This window comes from Manis pentadactyla, chromosome 4 (assembly GCF_030020395.1).
Source record: "Manis pentadactyla isolate mManPen7 chromosome 4, mManPen7.hap1, whole genome shotgun sequence".
Lineage (NCBI taxonomy): Eukaryota > Metazoa > Chordata > Mammalia > Pholidota > Manidae > Manis > Manis pentadactyla.
The window spans coordinates 144001300-144019839 of record NC_080022.1 but is presented as its reverse complement, the minus strand read 5'-3'; the positions used below and the strand labels follow the sequence as shown (position 1 = coordinate 144019839).

At 54.2% G+C, this 18540-nt stretch overlaps 1 protein-coding gene across 2 annotated transcripts in view; it reads right to left on the bottom strand.

Annotated features, from left to right (window-relative positions):
- SEZ6 (seizure related 6 homolog) overlaps positions 1-15415 on the bottom strand; it is a 43263-nt gene extending 27848 nt beyond the window's left edge. Inside the window, exon 1 of one of the 2 annotated variants that reach the window (XM_036889838.2) lies at positions 15138-15415. In XM_036889838.2, coding sequence (XP_036745733.2) covers positions 15138-15192 — 55 coding nt within the window. In that variant the 5' untranslated portion in view covers positions 15193-15415. The remainder of the gene's footprint in view (positions 1-15137) is intronic. The other variant, XM_036889839.2, reaches the window with a different exon arrangement.
- Positions 15416-18540: the final 3125 nt, after the last annotated feature.

The window sequence follows — 18540 nt, the reverse complement described above, 5'->3', positions numbered from 1 at the left end:
AGATTCCAGGCACAGGGAGGGGGCCCCAGAGGTCTGCGATGAGGTTGGGCTTGATCCCCACCTTGTGGCAGCACCAACTCTCAGCTGGATGGGGGGCATTACAGGTGGGCATAGGGGGATACAATGGGCAGGGAGCCCACCCTTCTGGGTTCTGGAGGTTATGCTGCCTTAGCATAGGGAGAATGAGAATTTAATGGGATCCATTTACTATCCCATAAAAGTTAATGAGTTTATTCTGGAGGTTCCCTGGCCCCTTTCATGTTTTAATAGGGGATTAGTGAGGGCCTGGCCCCTGCAGACCCCCATTATCCCGGAGCCCCGAGAGAGGGAAGAGGGGTGCTGGTAGCGAGAGCACCTGGGCTCCCAGAGCCACAACCTGGTCTCCACAGGCCCAGGCCTGTTTCCTGAACTGAGGGGCCCCACCTAGAGGCTAGCAGGGCCACATAGGGCCCCTGAGGCTTGAGTCCAGTTCTAAAGGCTTCTGATTCCAGGAACTACTGAAATAATTACCTATAGTACCCTCACATTTGAGGCAGGTTTGCTGCTGTCTGATTACTTACATTAATAAGAAAGGCCATGTAAGGCCCATATGACAGATGGTAAAACTGAGGCCTAGAGTGAACTGTAGCTTCTTCAAGGTCACCCTTAAGATATGGCAAATCCAAATGGACCCATTCTGTCTCCTGTGATCGGGGGCTGGCAGCTGGGCTGGTAACAGCTGACATTACTCAGTGTTTACTGCATGCTGACCATGCATTCAGCATCTTCACATATAATCTCTTATCTTCCCCTTAGCCAGAGAGATAAAGACACTGAGGCCCAGAATGGGTAAGGAACTTGTTCAAGGCTGCACAGCTAATGAATGGCAAGCCTGGAACTAGAGCCCAGAGCTGGGCAGCTCCATAGCTCAGCTCTGTCCTCTGTCCTCAGTTCCCACTGGCCCTCCTGGGGCCTCCTGACTATCTCCCCACCAGCCTGGCTGCCACTCTTCTAAGACACTCATGCTGGGAGCTCTGTTCAGGGGGGTGGGATAGAAAGTCCTGGTTGTATCCTTGAGGGGTAGTGGTTGGGCTGGGCACTCAAGGGGACCTTCTCTGCCAGATCATGTACCTTCCCCTTTCTACCCCATTTGCTCATTACTCCTTTGTCTCTTCAAACCCTCCCTGACAGAGCTACCAGGTCCAGCTCCTGTCTCCTACCATGGGGAGTATCCCTGCCCAGCCTAATGGGTGACAGTAGCTCCCTCTTCTGACCTCCTGGGGTCACCTCCTGGTGGGTCCTCAGCACATGTATCACTTGCATCCATTGGCAAGGATCCAGCACAGAGCATCTCTCATCCCACACATCTGCCCACAAATGCTGACCCCTCGTGCTAGGCACAGTGAAGGGTGGGCTCAGGGCACACAGCTTCCAGGCTGCGATTCTGTCTGTCTGCATACTTGGAAGATTCCCTGCTCCCCAAAGCACCTGGCCCTCGGCCAACAGGGGTGGGCAGGGGGTGGGCAGGGGCAGGTCCTACAGGGAGAAGATGGGCAGCCAGCCCTTGGCAGTTTCCCAGCACAGACCCAACTGGCAATTGATGAAGAGTGCCTGCTGGTACAAGATGGTAGGACCCCCAGTCCCAGACTGCCTTCTCTTCCCCTGCCATTGACCACCTCCCATTACACCCTCTTACTACCCTCTCTTGGTCAGCCCCTGATGGTCCAGTCAAATCTGGACTGCAAATATGAATGGGGGTACTTTTCTCTTGGCAAGGTTCCAGGCAAGGAAGTGGCTGCCTCCCAGAATCTGAGCCCTTGTAGCCTTTGTGAGCATCTTATCCTCCTATGTGGGAGGAAACTGAGTCCAGAGGGCTTTCCCAGGTCACACAGCTAGCTTGGGGCTAGGCTGGGACTCTGGATGTTGGGGGTCAGAGAACATCTGGCCTTCTTTGAAGAGTGGACCTTCTAATATTTCTGAGGCTGTCTACCATCTGTGGGCATACCTCCAGGGACAGAGTGCTCACTGCTTCCTGAGCAGCTACCTCTCCTGACATCCTGGATTCAGGTGGTGGGTAACCCTGAGCTTCAGCCTCTCCAGGGATGAAGTGTGGGTGAGGGTAGTGAGCCCCAGCCAGGAGTCGGCACTCCTGATCATGGTCCTGCCCCTAACAGGCTGGGTCCCTGTGCAAATCACTTACCCATCCTGAGCCTCCATTTCCCCATCAGTAAAATGGAAAAAGTATCTATGGGCTCTGCTAGCTCTCACATTCTGGCAAGCCACAAAGGGCTCTGTGAGTAAAATATCAAATGCTACTGTTTACTAAGAATTTACCATGTACCCCACCCCATTCTAAGTGCTTTACCAGAATTAACTTATTTAATCCCCACAATAAGTCTACGAGGTATGAACTTTTATTATCCCATTGTATACATAGCAAAACTAGGACCTGGGGAAGTGCAGTTCCTAGGGCTACTAGTTTGGGCATATCAGATTCAAACCCAGATGCTGTCCAGGCCTACAGCAGTGCTAACAGAACTTTTTGCAGTGATAGAAATGTTTTATATCTGTGTGTCTGATAGGGTAGCCAGTAACCACACTTGGCTACTGAGCATTTAAACTGTGGCTCATGAGACTGAGAAACTGCATTTAAAATTTTATTTCGTTAATTAATTTACACTTAAATAGCCACACATGGTTAGTGGCTGTCATGATGGTAAGTGCAGCATCATACCTGAGCTCTCAACCCCTGCAGTACTCACCACCTCTCAGAAGGGAAGGGCCTAGCACTCAGGGGTTAGTGTCTGCTCCCCTCTTTTGGGCCTGGGAAAGTTGGGGACTGGGGTTAGGCAGGGAGAGGTGATAAGAAGCCATGAGATGACTTCAGATTTTTCATAAAGGCCTCAGGAGAGCTGGGCCTATCAGTCACTCACTCCTCAGGGAGGATTAGCGCTGTCCACTGGTGGTATTTGCTGTCCAGCCTTGGTGGACCATTGGTGTTCTAAGGGGTGTGATGTTTGATGGGCAATTTTGGGAGCTCAGGCAGAGCCAATTCAGGAGGACTTTATGGCTGTGAAGAACTAGGAATGCTTAGACTCGTGTGATTTGGCCCAGGATGGGACCAGGGTATGTGAGTGTCCCATGACAATGCCTGCTGTGCTCTGCTGACTTGCCCCTATCACCCTGCCCCAGTAGGTAGGGGCCCTGACCTGGTCACCACCCACCCCTGAGCTCCAGGGCAGCTGCCTGGCCTTGGATCCAGGGCAGGGCACTAACTTTTACAGAGCCCCCTCTGTGAGTCAGGCATGGACCTCCTGGAGAGCTGTCCTCCACCCAGAGCAGCAGCCTTCTGTGCTTGGAATCAATATTTTCCACTTTATGTATGAAGGAACTGAAGCTGAGAGGCAAAATGAATCATCCTAGTTCAGACAGGAGGAGAGTGGCAAAGAAGGGGTTTGAATTGGGTCTGCCCATTCCACAGCCTGGGCTCAAAATTTCTACTGCACCGAGTTGCTGCTTCATGTGAGCATGTGTGGATATGTGGGCTTGTGGGTATACATGAGCATGTGTGTGTGTGTGTGTGTGTGTGTGTGTGTGTGCAGGTCCAAACATGCACACAATACAAGTCACCACAGTGTGTCCTTGCCCATTGATGCCACACCCTGGAACCTGGCTTCACAGCCCTCAAGGCTGGAAAGGCCCTAGCTCCCTGAAGACATGCGTTTCTCCCCCAGATGGCTGCTGTGCTCTCTTCTTTTCACTCTGCTCCCTTCCTGGACCCCAACCCGACCCTTCCCAGGACCATCTGGATAGCCCCTCGGGCTCTGGGTACAGGAGGGGAGGGGACACAGGGCTGTGGGCTGAGAGGGGCCAGCCCTCTTCTCCCCACTGCTCCCTCCCTCCCGTGGGGCTGTGACCAGGGGCCCAAGGTAGAGGGAGCTCCCAGCTAACTGCCATGTTCTCCACTTTCCAATTTAAAATCTAATATGGTTTCACCACTGCAGAGCTGGGGGCTGGAGAGGTGATTAATGAGGCCTCTGCTACGGCGTCACCTGCTGCATGCTACACCTTCTCCTGCAGCCCTGTGTTCCCCCTTCCTGCCTGCCCACAGTTTCTGGGGCTGGGTAAGTGTCACAGGAACTGGACACCTACAGGCAAGGGAAGGGCTAGCTCTGGAGGTGGGGGCAGTAGAATGGACCTCCACCCCTGAGGCAGGTTGGAACAAGGGGAGGAGCAGCAGGGGCACCCTTTGGCATCACCCCCCTCACCAACCTGGGAACTAATCAATCTGTTGTACTCTGCCTGACTATGCCAACTTGCAGCAGTGTGGCCAGGGCAGGGGAAAAACATAAGCCTGGTGCTCCTCTAGTGCCAACTGCTCCCACCACCACCTTGTCAGCAGGAGGAATGTATTTCTCTGAATGGAAAACCTTGGAAATGTCAGCTGGGACGAGGAAGTCTGTGAAGGCAGAAACTGTGTTCTGGCTGGAGCCAAGCCCAGTGGTGAAGTTAGGGAACAGAGGTTGATCCAGGGAAGAGTAGCCATCCTCTCCATCCTCTGCCTACTCCCTGACTCCAGGTTCCCACCAAGGACAGCCCAGTGAGACATGGCATAAGGTGCCAGGGTCCAAGAGCAGGTACCTTCTGGGCTCCACACCAGCATCTCTGGGCTGCTGCCCCCTCTGGGCCCCCACGCTGAATTTCAAAAGCTAGCACATTGAGGTTGCTCCCAGCACCCATGTTCAACTCTGAGCTGAGTTGACAGCCCAATAGTCCCAAGATTCTGTGACCATCAGGTCTGATGAAGGGGCTTGTTTTATGCCCCAGGGCCAAAGTTGCCTCCCTAACCTTGTGACCTTTGTTATAAGGCTGCTTTTGTGAGCTGGATCTGGGAGGGGATGGATCAGGGAAGTTGGCTAGGGATGGAGGGTCCCTGAACCCAGATCCCCTGGGCCGCCCTGGTTCTTAATGTCAATGTACTCTGGCCACTCTTTCCCCTGGAGGTCAATAGAGTATCTGTTCTTAGCTTAGATACACGTAGCTGAAGGAGCCTGGCCTGGCCTTGTCAGAACCCTGACTCCAGCATGGAGGTAGTTCTGTTACTGACAGGCTGTGTGACCTTGGGCTTGTCTGGGCTTTCATACAGTACCTAGTTTCCAGCTTTTTAGAGTCTTGGGGTGGGTGGGATGGAGAGTCACAGACCCTCTATTATCTGTACCCATGCCCAAGAGCTGATGGAGACTCCTGATGGGCAATGGGAAAGGTGGAGGGGGCCTGGAAGAGTGGACTGTGCTCTGTTGACTTGACAGTTTCCTTCTGTACAGCACTGAAACTGTCTCCTCCCCTCCATCTGTTGGTCAGTATTTTCTGAGCGTCTGGAGGGCTAGGCTGTGTGTGTGCATGTATGTGCGTGTGGGGGTGGGGCAAGGTGGGAGGTGGGGGATGCAGGTGTGAGAAAAGGACCCACGGAGAGATTTAACATTTTTGAGTGCCTGTGTGCCAGACTGCTGGCCCATTTACCTACACTATCTGATTAACCTGTCCCATCCCACAGGTAAAGAAATAGGATCAGACAGCTGCAGGGGTGGGCTAGCTGGGAGACTGCCCTGGGGCAATCCTTGCCCTGTTGAGTTCAGAAGACAGACAGAAGGACAGATGTGGGAACAAAACACCTCAGAAAGCAAGGGCAGCCTGAGGCAGGGGGCTGGCACCCACTCCGAGGGGGCCAGGTCTGATTCCCCTCTTGGTCCCTCAGTTCAGGTCCTTTGGGCTACTGTGCCCTATCCCCTCCTAGCTGGTGCCACTTGCCAGGGCAGCTGGAGTGGTGGTGTGGTGGGGCAAGGAGCTCTGATGGTGGACTTCTGGCAGACCTGAGCTGCAGCAGGGTCCTGAAACTTCCTTGGGAAGTGCCAGGGCAGTACCAGAGATACCTGGGTGGGTGACCTCACCCTAGTGTGCCTCCCCCCACCCCCTGACTTCCTGATACTTTGGGCCTCTCCCTCTCCAGCTTCTATGAGGGAGACCCAGGAGCTCCAGCCTTACTTCCAAATGGCCTTGGGAAGAGTCACTGGAGGCCTGGGCTCAAATCTCAGGGACTTTGGTGGGGAGCAGGAAGAAGACAGCCTGGGACCTTCTCCCAGTCCCAGGCAGGTGGGATGGAGTCTAACCTGCCCCGGGGCATGGACCCTGCACCTACAGATGAGCCCAGGCTCCCCTTGCCTCCACGGTCTTGTGGGACTGAGGGGAAAGAGCCTTACTGCCCAGAAGCCTAGACTCTGAGGCTCCCCAGGCTCTGCCTGTCCTCCCCACTTCCTAGCAAGCCTGACTGGGGGAGGGGAGGGGTGCAGAGCTGCTAAAAATAGCAGCAGCAGCTCTAGCTAGTCTCCTTGAGGGGTCAGTGGAGCCCAAGATTAGGGAGGAAGAGGGTGGTGGGGGCTGCAGGGAGGGAGAGAGACCAGCCTGAGCTGGAGTCTGTTGTGCCTACACCTAGGACCACAGTCCCAGGATGCAGGGACAGAGGACACAGATATTCAGGGACATATGGACACAGTAATCTGGGGATAGGTGGACAGGCCAGGCAGAAATGCCCACAGACATGGCTACCTACCTCCAGATACTCAGGAATACAAGATGGACCCACTGTGCAGCTCCCTAGCCCCTCAGGCTTCTCTCTTGCCAACCTTGCTTTGATCTCCAAGGCCCCTGTCAGGCTGGGTATACAGACACCTTGAGCTGAGAGGGCCAAGTCTTCCTACCCTGTTCCCTCCAGTCTTCTCTGCTTGAGGCCCAGGCGTACCAGAGGCAGCATTATGGATACAGGTGCAACAAGGGCCAGGCTCCGAGCATCACCGGGGTGGCTGGAGCCTCAGGAGCACCACACCAACCTGAGCGGCGGGGCTCCCCCTAGCCTGGGCTAGCAGGCAGAGGGGGATGGGAAGGGTGGCTAGACCCAGTAGGGCAGGGCTAGTGCTCTTCCAGGAAATGGGCAAGAACTAAGTGGGACATGTGAGAAAGGGGACAAGGTGGGGTTGGATGAACAAATGCACAAATGACCTCTTCTCATATAAGCCTTGTTTGGTTCCACTTTCACACCTTTGTCTAGAGATGCCAGGAGCTCTTCTGTCCAAAAAAGAAGGTGACTCTATTTCCCCCCATTTCCTTTAAGCAGTCAGAAAATAGAGCCTCATGACATGAGGGGGCTTGCCAGCTGCTTGACCAGATGTTTCAAATTACCAGAACATCCCCTTGCTAGATACAAATGATGTCTAGGACAATGTCCATCAGAGCTTCGAGCCAGGGCAAAGGCCCTTAGAAGCACTCTGAACTCAAACTTTATCCCTCTGCACTGCTGGTCTCACCTTCCTGGTCAGACCTGGACCAGCTGGCACTCCCTCCCCAGCCCTGCTGCAACAGTCCAGCGCTGGGCTCCTCCACTGACTACCTGAAATCAACCCATCCTGGTGGTGGAAAGTTCTGGCTACTGGGGGATATCCTCCTCCTCTGATTCCTTCTGGTTTCTTCCCTGTCACCATCCCCTCTAATTCCTTTGATCCTGATGCTGTTCTGTGAAAGAGGTAGACAGGCACCATGAATTCCCAAGGAGGCATAGGAAGGTGAGAGGACTTGTCCAAGGTCATCCAGCCAGCAGGAGCCAGTATTTAGTTTAAACCTGAAGTGGGGGGTCCTGGCCCCCTCTGCTGATCATGTTCTTTCTTTGGGGCTGCCCCTTCTCCCTAAGAAGCAACTTGGCTCTCCACCCAGCCCAATACCCGCCTCTGGGCTGTGGGACTCCCTAGGCATCTGCTGGCTGGTGGGACCCAGGCCAGACACTCAGCAGGTGGCTGCTTGTGGGACAAAGGAGCTGGTGCTCAGCTGCTGGGCTGGTAGGGAGGGAGGGAGAAGCTATGGATGGGGGTGGGAGGGGTAGGGGGTGGAAGGATCTGGGCTGGGAGTGAGGAGCAGGGCCTGCTTCTGTGCCTTTAATAAGGAGCCAGGGTGCAAAGGGGGGGAAATCAGCATGCAAATGAGCATCTGTGGGGGTTGTTCAGCAGTTCAGGCCCTTTTCAAAGGAGCCCTGCCCGTTCTGCCCTCCCAGCGGGGCTGATGACTAGCTGGGAGGAGGGCCCTGTGAGTAGGGAGGGGAGCCTGTGGGGAGGGGAGGAATGGGGGGCTGAGGGAGATGCTGAGGCTGATGCCAGGGTGTCAGGGTTCTTGCCGGGCCCCTGGGGATTGCACTGGGGGAGGGGGAGACCCACTGCTTGCTTTCTGCTTTCTGCTACATATGTGGCCTGTTGCCGGGAGGGGCCCTGAAAATGCTCTGCTGTGTTGGTGGGTTAACGTGACACCCAGACCCGACAGGGACGGGAAGAGTTGTGATGGAGGGTACCCAGCATGGCCTGGTCGATGGATCCCAGAGGCTATTGGGCCCTCAAAGACCCCAAAAGTGAGCCTTGCTACATGTGAGAAACTGGCCGGGAGCTTCCTGTCCTTTTGAAGGTGAGGTGCTGTTTGCCATCTCATTTGTATCTCATTTAATTAAAATCAGAGGGCCCTGGGTCTGACTGGGGATGCAGTCACAGCAGAGCTTATTAAGAAGGCTGCTCCTTCTCCAAACAATTCCTTAAGGGCAGGGATTGTGTTGTTTTCCTGCCTATCAAAGTACCTGATAGGTACAGAACAAAGAGTTGTTGAATGGAGGATGGACAGCTGGGTGAAAGATGGTCAGGCTAAGTTCCTAATGGGAGGTATTTAGTGTTTAGAGGAGAGAGAGTGTCCTCTGGGCTGGATGATCAGGAAAAGAAGGGTAGGAGAACTGAAACAAGCAGAAGGACCCAGGATAGCAGTCCAGGTATAGAAAAATGACTGAGAAAAAAATGTGGCTTGGACCGATTAAGGCATGCACAGGGCCCGGGGCCCACCAGCACCCTGCACCCTGTTTCTCCATTGCCTCGCTTCTTATGTCCACTCAGTTCCTTCTCATCACCTGGCAGAGTCTCTTGTCCCTGCTGGGCCCACCCAGGACCTCTTACCCCTGCCCCTTCCTGCCAGCCTGCCTGCCAGCAAGGCTGTAGACTGCAGCTGGAGGCCTGGATTATTGTTGGAGAAGGGGCAGGTTGTTTGCTCCGGAGCCCACAGAGAAAGCTCAACAATCAATGGCAAACAATGCTGCCAGTGGCGGCAGCATCAATTCTCCCCTCCCAGGGCCGGCAGGTAGGCAGGTGGAGGGAAGCTGGGGCGGGCTTGGCACCCAGCTCTGTCCTGGGGCTGAATTTCAGGGAAACCTGGCCTTTTCTGCTTGGGAGTGAGGCCTCTGAGGGATCTAAGGGGTTGGAGCAGGGCAGCCCAGGTGCCTGGACCAGAACAACTGGTCTCATTCACCAAGTCCCTCAAAGAGTGGGAAAGTTAAGAATCCCCCAGTGTCACTGACCTCTGGGCTAAGACTTCAGGGTTCACTTGACTCCCAGCCCTGTGCTCTACCCTGGCCTCCAAATGTCAGAGAGGATGTTTTACTCCTCTGCCATTGAGGACTGAGTGAAATAAAATGCTCCTAATCTGCAATGGTAAGGACTGATGGTACACATCAAGATATCATTATCAGAAATGTGCTAGGAGAAAGTTAGGGGCCATTTATGCCTTGGGTCTGCCTGACAACATGAGTTTGAACTTGGCATACAAAATGCAGATAATAGCTTCTTTCTCATACAGGTGATATAAGGACTAAATGAACTGTATGTAAAGCAATACAATGCTTGGCACATAGCTGGTGCCTAATAAATGTTTGTTATCATTGTTGCTGCTATTATTATTATCATTAGGATAATGACATCTTCCTAGGTTCCCATCTGCCGGTACTAGAGCTTTGCCTCAGGCTGGGGCACAGCGCTGGCTGCAGCCACATTTTGCAAAATGGGCAGGCATTTCAGAGTAGCCTTAATTACTTACTGGCTGTGAAGCCCAGGTTAAGTGACTTAATGTCTCTGAAACTCAGTTTTCCCATCTGTAAAGCGGGCATAACTAGTCTTTTGTTGTATTAAATAGAAAAAGCATTTGAAAGGCTTAACCCCTGAGGGTTCTGGGATAGGCCTCATATCTCAATACATGTTTGTGAAATGAATGAATTAGTTGTAGATGGATGTACCCAGGGACTTCTCTTTTAGGAGATGGGAAAGGTTCATGGATATGAATTGTCATCTTGCATGATTCCTTGGCCCGCACCTTTCATTTAAGGGCATGCCAGGCTCAGAGTTTCTCCCAAGGTTTCATATTGGTCCCTCAAGTTCTGTGAGGGTGTTGGAAGCTGAAATAAATGAGAGGGCTATGAAGGCAGATGACATGGGGTTGCCCCTCCCTTACTTTAGTCCTTAAATTCATACAGGGACCCCTCTTAGCCAGGAGAAGTGGTCAATAGGTGCTGTAGGAGGGAATCAAGAAGCCTGGGCTCCAGGCTTAACTCTGCCATTGTCTGCCTGTGCAACTCTTGTGAGTTTATTCACTGGATTTAATGTCTGCCAAGGGCTAGCTAGGCTCTGTGCCACTAGAGACATGAGCAGTGGTGGCACTAAGGGGTGGCTGGGGAGAAGCTTTAGCTCTCTCAGAATGGCCGTCATTACCCCACCCCCAAGACACCTTAGGCTGACAGTGTGACAGCTTAATTTGTGAAGGGAAAAAATGAACTAAAGGCTATAATTTACAGTTGGGATAATTGGCCAACTGTTAGGAGAGGGAAAAGTTCCTGACATAAAATCTGTGTAAAAATAGTGTGCTTGCTACGCAAACTTAGTTTCAAAACACAATCCTAGCTGCCATGCACCCAACCTCTCCTAGCTAAACAGGCAGTTGACCCTAAACTTCTTCCAAGTAGGAATTCTGGAGCATTTGTCCCAAGACAGAGGGACTGAACTAAATCTTGGTGGCCTCCTTTCTGAGTTCAGTCTTGATCCTAGAGAGGAGTATCAAGCTGTCAGAAATTTCAACATGTTCATGACCCAACAAGATGGGTTAACTTGAAGGGAAAGCCAGGGGATGGTGGGAGCACAGAAGAGTCCCCTGCGTCAGGCTGGAGGTCTGGTGAGGTTTCCTCTGAGAAATCATATTGTAGATACCCCATAGATATTTGCTGGAAAATTGCACCAGCTAAGCCAACACCTGAAGCATGAGGTGGAGTGAGCCAGGTTGGCCCTGGAGAGGCAAAGAATTTCAGGCAGAAGGAATGGCAAGAGCCCAAAAGCTGTTGAGAATGTGTCCTCTTTGGTGTAGGTGTAACTGATTGGCCTGGCTGGTGAGTTGGCTTCCTGGACCTGCTTCTTCCTGTTGGAATTAGTCAGGAAGGGGCCTTGGAGGCCGGCAAATGCCTGTGCGTCACCTCCTAGCTGTTGACTAGGGTTAGCAGCATTGTCTCCCCTCATCCCCCAGCCTCTTACATACAGATTCTGGCTCTTTCTCCATGAGAGCAGGCCAGTAAGCTGGGACCTCCAAATCTGGATGATTTGACAAGACCTAAGAGGGTCTGATGTGCACCCAGGTTTAGCAGCCACCAGCTTGGTGCAATCTTACACTGAACATTCCAGAAAGTAGAGCTCCAGAGAGGGCAGAGGCATGTCTGAACTATCTGGGTTGAAAAGTTCCTTCACTTAAGTAACACCTACCTATAGCCCCTTTCCCACATCCTCTTTTTCGTTTGGGGGGTGGGGCACCCACCTCTGACAGCTCTGTCCAGGCATAGGCATGGCATTGCTGAGCTGAGCCCAGCCTGGCAAATGGTGCCTGAGAGGGCTGGGTGTGGTGGGGACCAGGAGGGTGGGAGGAGGCTGGAGGCTTGGGCATGTGGGACTGGGTAGAGGGATGAGCTAAGGAAGCAGGTTTTCCGATATGCCCCAACCATTGAGGCAGCCATGGTGGGAGGGTCATGGAAGCTCTAATTAAACCCAGTTTCTAATTAAGCCCAGCCCCTGTGTCTCCTCATTCCCTGTTAGTGTCCCCAAAGCATTTTAAGCTGCCATCCTGCTGAGAAGGCTGGGACCGCAGCCAGGGCCTGCCAAGCCTGATGAGTTTAGATCCATGAGGGGCAAAAAGCCAACCCCTCCAGACTTCCCCTCCAGTCCAAGGTAGTCTCTGGGTCCTCCAGTCACCTCAAAAGCCCAGGGAGACTCGTCCCTGCCCTGTCAAACCTGTCAACCTCTGGGGCTCTGAATGGAATCTAGACTGCCTCCCATGGGGTCTTGTCTCCAGCACCCACTTTCTGCCCAAAGTGCCAGGCTGGGGAAAAGGGATCAGGGCCTGGTATTGGCTTTGCTACACCCCCCAGACTCTGGAATGTACAGTTAGAATCCTGCACCTTCCACAGTGTCTGCAGGAAACAGCAATTACCATTTTAGGTGAAGGCATCCCTGGTTTGTTAATCCTTTCAGCCCTGGGTCTTCTGAAGGCCAAGCCTTCCTTCTCTCTCCTTCCTCAGCCTTGCCTCCTAGACACCATCCTTGAGTTCTTGGCAGAGGGAGCAACCCTTTCTTTATGTCCCCCTCCCACCCCTTCTTCCTACCACACACTTGATCAGAGTTCAGAGAGGGAGAGCATCGGGTCCAAGATAACACAGCCAGAGAGGCAGCTCCTGGAGACTCAACCCCATCCCAGTCTCTGTGGCTTCCACCTTCACAGTCTCCCCAGGCCATATTCACACACACAGAGTTTAATTAACTTTATTGATATTCAGAAATTAGGAGAATGACTAAAGGTAATTGCTCATTAAAAATCATTAAACTGACACAGCAGGCCCGGGCTTGTGCTGCCCCTCCTACACCAATTTCCTCTCAACTTGTGGCAGGATTGCTTGGCACTGCCCCAGGTTAGGAGGACCACTGGTGGACCGCAGTGCCTCTCATGCTGGAGGCCAGTTGCAGCTTTGCAGCTGCAGGTTAATAAGGGACTAAGCCCACAGGGTTGAATGAGGCCCAGCTTGATTTCATCTAGCACCCCTCTGATTCGGGTCTGTTCCCAGCTGCATCCCATGCCCTGTGTCCCTCAGCCTCTGTGTGAGCAAAGCTCTAAGGGTTGGTCTTGAGGCCATGAGGTCTTGTGATGCACCAGTGGGTGGAAAGGCGCACAGCCCAAGGCCTTTACTGATCAAGCTCAAGGCCTTTCTTTTTAGAGCTCAACCCGCAGGAGTCCTGAGATGACCACATGCACTGCTTCCCACTGAGACAATTCAGTACCCCAGTGATTGGGACCTGGAAGCCCTGTTGGGATGGAGGGGCATACACCCCATATATCCTTTGGGAGGGTGGTACCACAGGCATTGGAGAGGTCTAGGTGCATCAGGGAGGGACACTAGACAGGGGCACACAGACCATCAGCCACAGAGCAGACAGATTCCTCCTAACATTCACACCTGCACCCCCACTACAGGCCACACCAGCAGTCCTCCTGGAGACCAGAAGTCTCACTCTAGCCCTGCAGTGAGCTTTCTGGCAGAGGTTGCACTGCACACCAGTGGCCTTACACACTCCTCACAACCAGGCTGCTGAGCCCTCACCCAAAGTTCAGACCTCCTGAAGTGCAGACACAATCAGACCCAATATTCCAGACACGCTGAAATATTACATACACACTCAAACCCACTCACCCACACTCGAGGCTTCAGACTACACCCCAGGGGTATACACTCTCGCTGCACCTGAGGGGAGCGGTCCAGCTCAAGGATGGGGCCTGACCCCAAGACAAGTCCTATACTTCGAGGGACTTTCTCCAAAAGCTGGGCCAGTATGCAGGCTTTCCCTCTCCTCCAATCCCCTCTCCCCAAGGGTGGGGTTTGCGCGATTCCTCTCCCCGCCCCACCCAACCTGAAAACACTGTTCCGAGTTCCCGGCGCACCTGGCATCGGCAGCCCGGGGCTGGACGAGAACACCAGGACCGGAGCGACAGGAGCCAGAGGCTCAGAGGGGCTTCCGCGTCCTTTCGGGCGCAGAGCGAAGGAAATTGCTGGCCAGGTGCCCAGCCTGGCCCCGGCCCCACTGCCCTGACCTCTGATGCGGCCTGGAAGGATCAAAAGAAACTCCCATGTTCTTCCCACTCCACGTCAGGTGCTACGAATCATACTTCGAGGGACGGTGGGTTCCGACTCCAAGCAAGGTTCCGACGACCCCACCAACCGACTGGCTGCAGTGGAAGAAGAACCCGGGTGTCCGTAACTTTGATGGATGCTTGTTTGTCCCACTGAGACTAGAAAATCTTCCTTCTCCGAGGCACAGAACCCCTATCCTCTCCCCAACACTCCCTTGCTGCCCACTCCTTGACCAAGCTTCCCTCGACCACAAACTGATGAAGTTGGAGACCGGACTGAGAGCAGAGGACTGCGAGGTGAGGTGCCGGTCCTCCCGCAGCGAGTCTCCGGGCGTGGGGTGGGCGGGGGCCGAGCAGGATGCCAGGCCGGGAGGGAAGAAGAGCTCCGGGGGTGTACGAGGGGAGGAGAGCAAGGAAAGGATTTCTGGGAGGACAGTCTCTATCCCAGGACCTCAGTTGGAAAGGTGCAACCAGGGCAGAATGAGTAGCCGGAGGGGGGGTCCTCGGCTGCCCCGAGTTTCTCTCCCTGGAATTGTACTCCAGGTTCCGACTCCGGCGTGGCAGCGACGTCCCGGACAACCCCGGGTCCCGCAGCCATCCAGCCCCGTCCCTCTGCAGTGAGGACGTGAGAGGCCCCGGAACAGGCGGCAAAGTCGAGCGAAGTTTGGCTGGCAGCAGGGCAGGCGGTTCGGCGGGCCGCCGATACGACCAGCCGGACTCAACGCCCTGTGCCCTCCCCCACAGCACGCGCACCGGCGCTCCTAGACGCCTGGAGTGTGGTGAGGTAGCGCGCGGGTAGCGCGTGAGTGTGTGCGGGGAGGGGGTGGCGTGATGAATTGCAGCAGAGAAATCCCATTAGATCCGGGGAGAAGATTAAAGGCGAGGTCTCGGCCGGCGCGAATGGCGGGAGCCGCGGCAGCTTCCCGCCAGCGGAGCCCGCGCCCCGCCCGGCTTGGCCGGCGCAGGGGGCAGCTCAGCTGGCGGAGAGCGGTCCCTGCTCTGGGCAGCCAAATGCGCGGAGCTGGGTGCCGGTACGGTCCTCTCTTCCCACCCCAGGACCTCGTCCCGCCTCCATCCTGTCGTCGGACGCCGTGGTCCCTTACCGTGAGCCAGGAGCGCTAGCAGCGAGGGCAGGAGCAGCAAGACTACCGGGTGCATGGTGCTGGTGGCGGCCGCGCCTGGGGTCGGAGCCGCGGCGGGAGCGCGGGGGGCTCGGCGGGGTGTGGGCGCGGGGGACGGAGCGGGGTCCGGCCAGGGAGAGGGAGCGGGGCCACCGCCGTCGCCGCCGCCAGCTCCTGACAGAATCAGCACCACGGCCAGCGCCTGGCGTCGGCGCCGGGGATCGCCGCGCGGGGCTGGGGGCGGGGGCGCGGGAGGAGCGGCTTACCGTAAAGTCTCAAGCAAAGGCGCAGAAGACCCAGGAGCGGGAGCTCAGCCTACCGCTCCGCGGGCAGCTCAGGGAAAGGACTGCCCGGCTAGTGTGGGTACACTGTCGCCACCCTTCCGCGCTGCGCACGCCCAGCCAAGCTTGCCACCCTCACCCCCTTTAGCAGCCTGACAAACAGATGGGGTTGTAACCTGATTCTCCACGAGAGAGAACTTCTTCGCCACCTCTCTCCACCCTATGTTTGTACCTGAGGGCCCCAAGGGCGACCTGGGAGGATGTCCTCGAGTGAGGCAGCTGGCGAGGCCCGCGTTCCCTTGTGGTAGCTCCGTCTTGGACCGAAAATGAAGGTGGTTTTTGAGCATGCAAAGGACAATGAATTATTACTTTGAGCTCAATAAATGCCAGGGCTCCAGGCAGCTGCATCAGCAGGGAACTGTGCTCACAGAAAAGCTTAATTATCCTGGTATTATAGGTAAAAACCAGTGGTACTCACATTCTTCACTTCGCAGGAGGCAACCTGGGCCAAGCGGAAAGTAGTATCCTGGATCCTATGCAGCCCTGGGTCCCCCGGACTCTGTCTTGGCCCCACTACAAGACCAGAGAAATCACAGTGCCAGCCAGTGAGAGCAGACCCTTCATGCCAATCCCTGCCCAGATTCCTGGACCTTGTGGAGAGAATGGGGCGCTAATGGCGGGTGGGAGTGTTTCCTTGGGACTGTTTTAGGTGGAGACTTGAGGGAGGCCCAGGGGAGTAGCTGGGGAGACAGTATCATTCAAGGGCATGGAAAAATAAGCTTCCTCTGCTTGGGCTGAGAAGCCCCAATGAGTCAGAGGGCAGCAAAAAGGGCGTTCATAGCTGTGCCATCTCTGAGACTAATGATGGGACCTAGGGGTTTCTGGCTCCATAGATGGCCTCATTGAAGAGGCTCAGTGGACACAACAGGACATGACCCTGTGACTGATGTTGTTATTCCCTGTAGAAAAAGAGGAGAGCTGAACTGCCTGTGGCCCCCAGTGAGAAGGACAGCTTTCTATTTGGTTCTTTTCACATGAACTTGGCTTTTCCCCAAAGCTTCCAGACCCCAGTCATTGTCCAGTGCCCTCCTGACCTCATCCTGGAAGCAGATCTGCTCTTAAATCTTCTTCCTCAGAGAGTGTTTTCGTCCTTAGTACCTCCACAGTCTTCCAGCTCTGCTCATCAGATTCACTCTAGATCATCTTCCTGTGAGCTCTGGGGAGTTGCCTCCACCACTTTAAATAATCCTAGGCAGCAGGCAGGTGGCATGTAGAATTATCTGAGGGAGTCACTGGGAGAGGATTTCTGGACAGTCGTTTCAAGAAGCTGAGAAAAAAGACAGCGGTAGCAGAAGGATAGCCCAAGGCAGGAGCTGACCAAGGATCAGAGGTAGGAGAGGAAGCCAGGAAAGAAGGTGCAGAGGGGAGAAAGAAAGAGAGTTGTCAGCAGAAGAGGGAGGTGGAAGGTTCTGTGGCTGAGGGAAGTTTGGAGAAATACAGGCAAATAGCATGAGATTCCTCCTTTCCTCCTTGAAGATATTTTTGAGTACCTCCTTGATTTCTGGGCCCCTCTGGACTGAGAAGCTTGGGCAGAGTGGGGTGAATCATAACCCAGGGATGAACCTTGTATGCCAGGATGATTCATGGGGATTTGGAGACTGGTAGCAGGCTTGTCTCCTGGCAGCTTGGCTCCTTGATGCACTGGGCACTACTCACAAGAAGGAGAGTGAGAGGAGCCACCCAGGAACTTGCCACATCACCCTTCCTGTTGCCTGAACTAACTTAGGCATTTAGGAGGGCATCCAATGGAGACTACAAGTCCCAGAATGCAGCACTCTTCCCTGAGCTCAGAGGCTGGGTTTGTACTACATCATGGGAAGAATAATGCACCCGGGCCATCCTTCCCTCCTAAAAATGGTCAGTGTGCCCTCCATGCGATGGCTTCCCACTTAGGTTGAGGTAGAGCCTGGGCCAGACTGGGAAGCAGTAGAGTTTCTGTCAAGCACCCTGGGTCATACCCTCCTAGAGGGTGTATGCTGCTCAGACCTCAGTATCATCCACAGATGAGGACAGTAAGATGCCCTAGAGGACATTCAGCCCTATGCTGCAGACTCATAGTGTACTTGAGTCATACACACGTTTGAAAGTGGCAGCCTGGAGACTTGCAGGCGTCCCTTCACTGGTCATTTCTGTTCCCCCTCCCCTCTCTGGTCCCAGCTCTTTGCCCCAAGAGGACCCTGTCTTCTCTGTAGTTGTCAACTCTGTGAAGGCACTAAACTGTCTTCTTCTCTCTCAACCTAGCCCAGTGCTCAGGCTATAAATAAATATTTGAGAATAAATGATGCCATGGAGGGGGAAGGCAAGGAGTGTAGGTCATTCGTGCCACATGAATGCTGTGAGATAACAGAGAAGGGGACAACTGCTCCTTTTGGGGGTGAGAGGAGGTCACTGAAAGCTTCACACAGCAGATGGGTGGACTGAAATCATGTCTTAAATATGTTTTAGGTTTCAGTTAGTGGAGAGGAAGTGGGAGGACATCCAAAGTTGAGGGAGTGGCTCATGCAATGGCAAAGTAATGGAAAATTCAGGATACTCTGGGGTCAGAAGACTGGACTGGTGGAGCAGGGAGACCCTGCACGGAGGTGAGAGGAAGGATTGGAGTAGACTATGGCCAGGCCTTGTGGTCATCTGAGCTGCAGAATGTCCTTGGTGGCTACACTGAAGGAGTTGGCCCATCACAAAGGTATTTGCACAAAAACAAGGGATTCTGGAATTATTAAGGTGAATTTCAAGCATCATGGTAAAGTGGTAGGGACTGAGGGGTCACTGCTGACTCAGAAGGTGGGGTGGGCTGCTGAGTGACAATGGCTGCATTAGTCCTGAGAGCCAGAGAGAGGGAAGAGGGGTTCTCCAATCGTACTGACCCTGGAAGCCTCTGTCCAGACAGTGCTAGACAGCTAAGCCACATTCCTGAAAAAGCCAGCTTCACTTCCCCATGTCTAAATAGCCCATCAATTTGTGGGATCACAGGCACATTGGTGACTTTCTGGCTGGATGACACTTGCTTTCTGAGTGAGAGGAGAAGAAATTAGTATCCTCCCAGA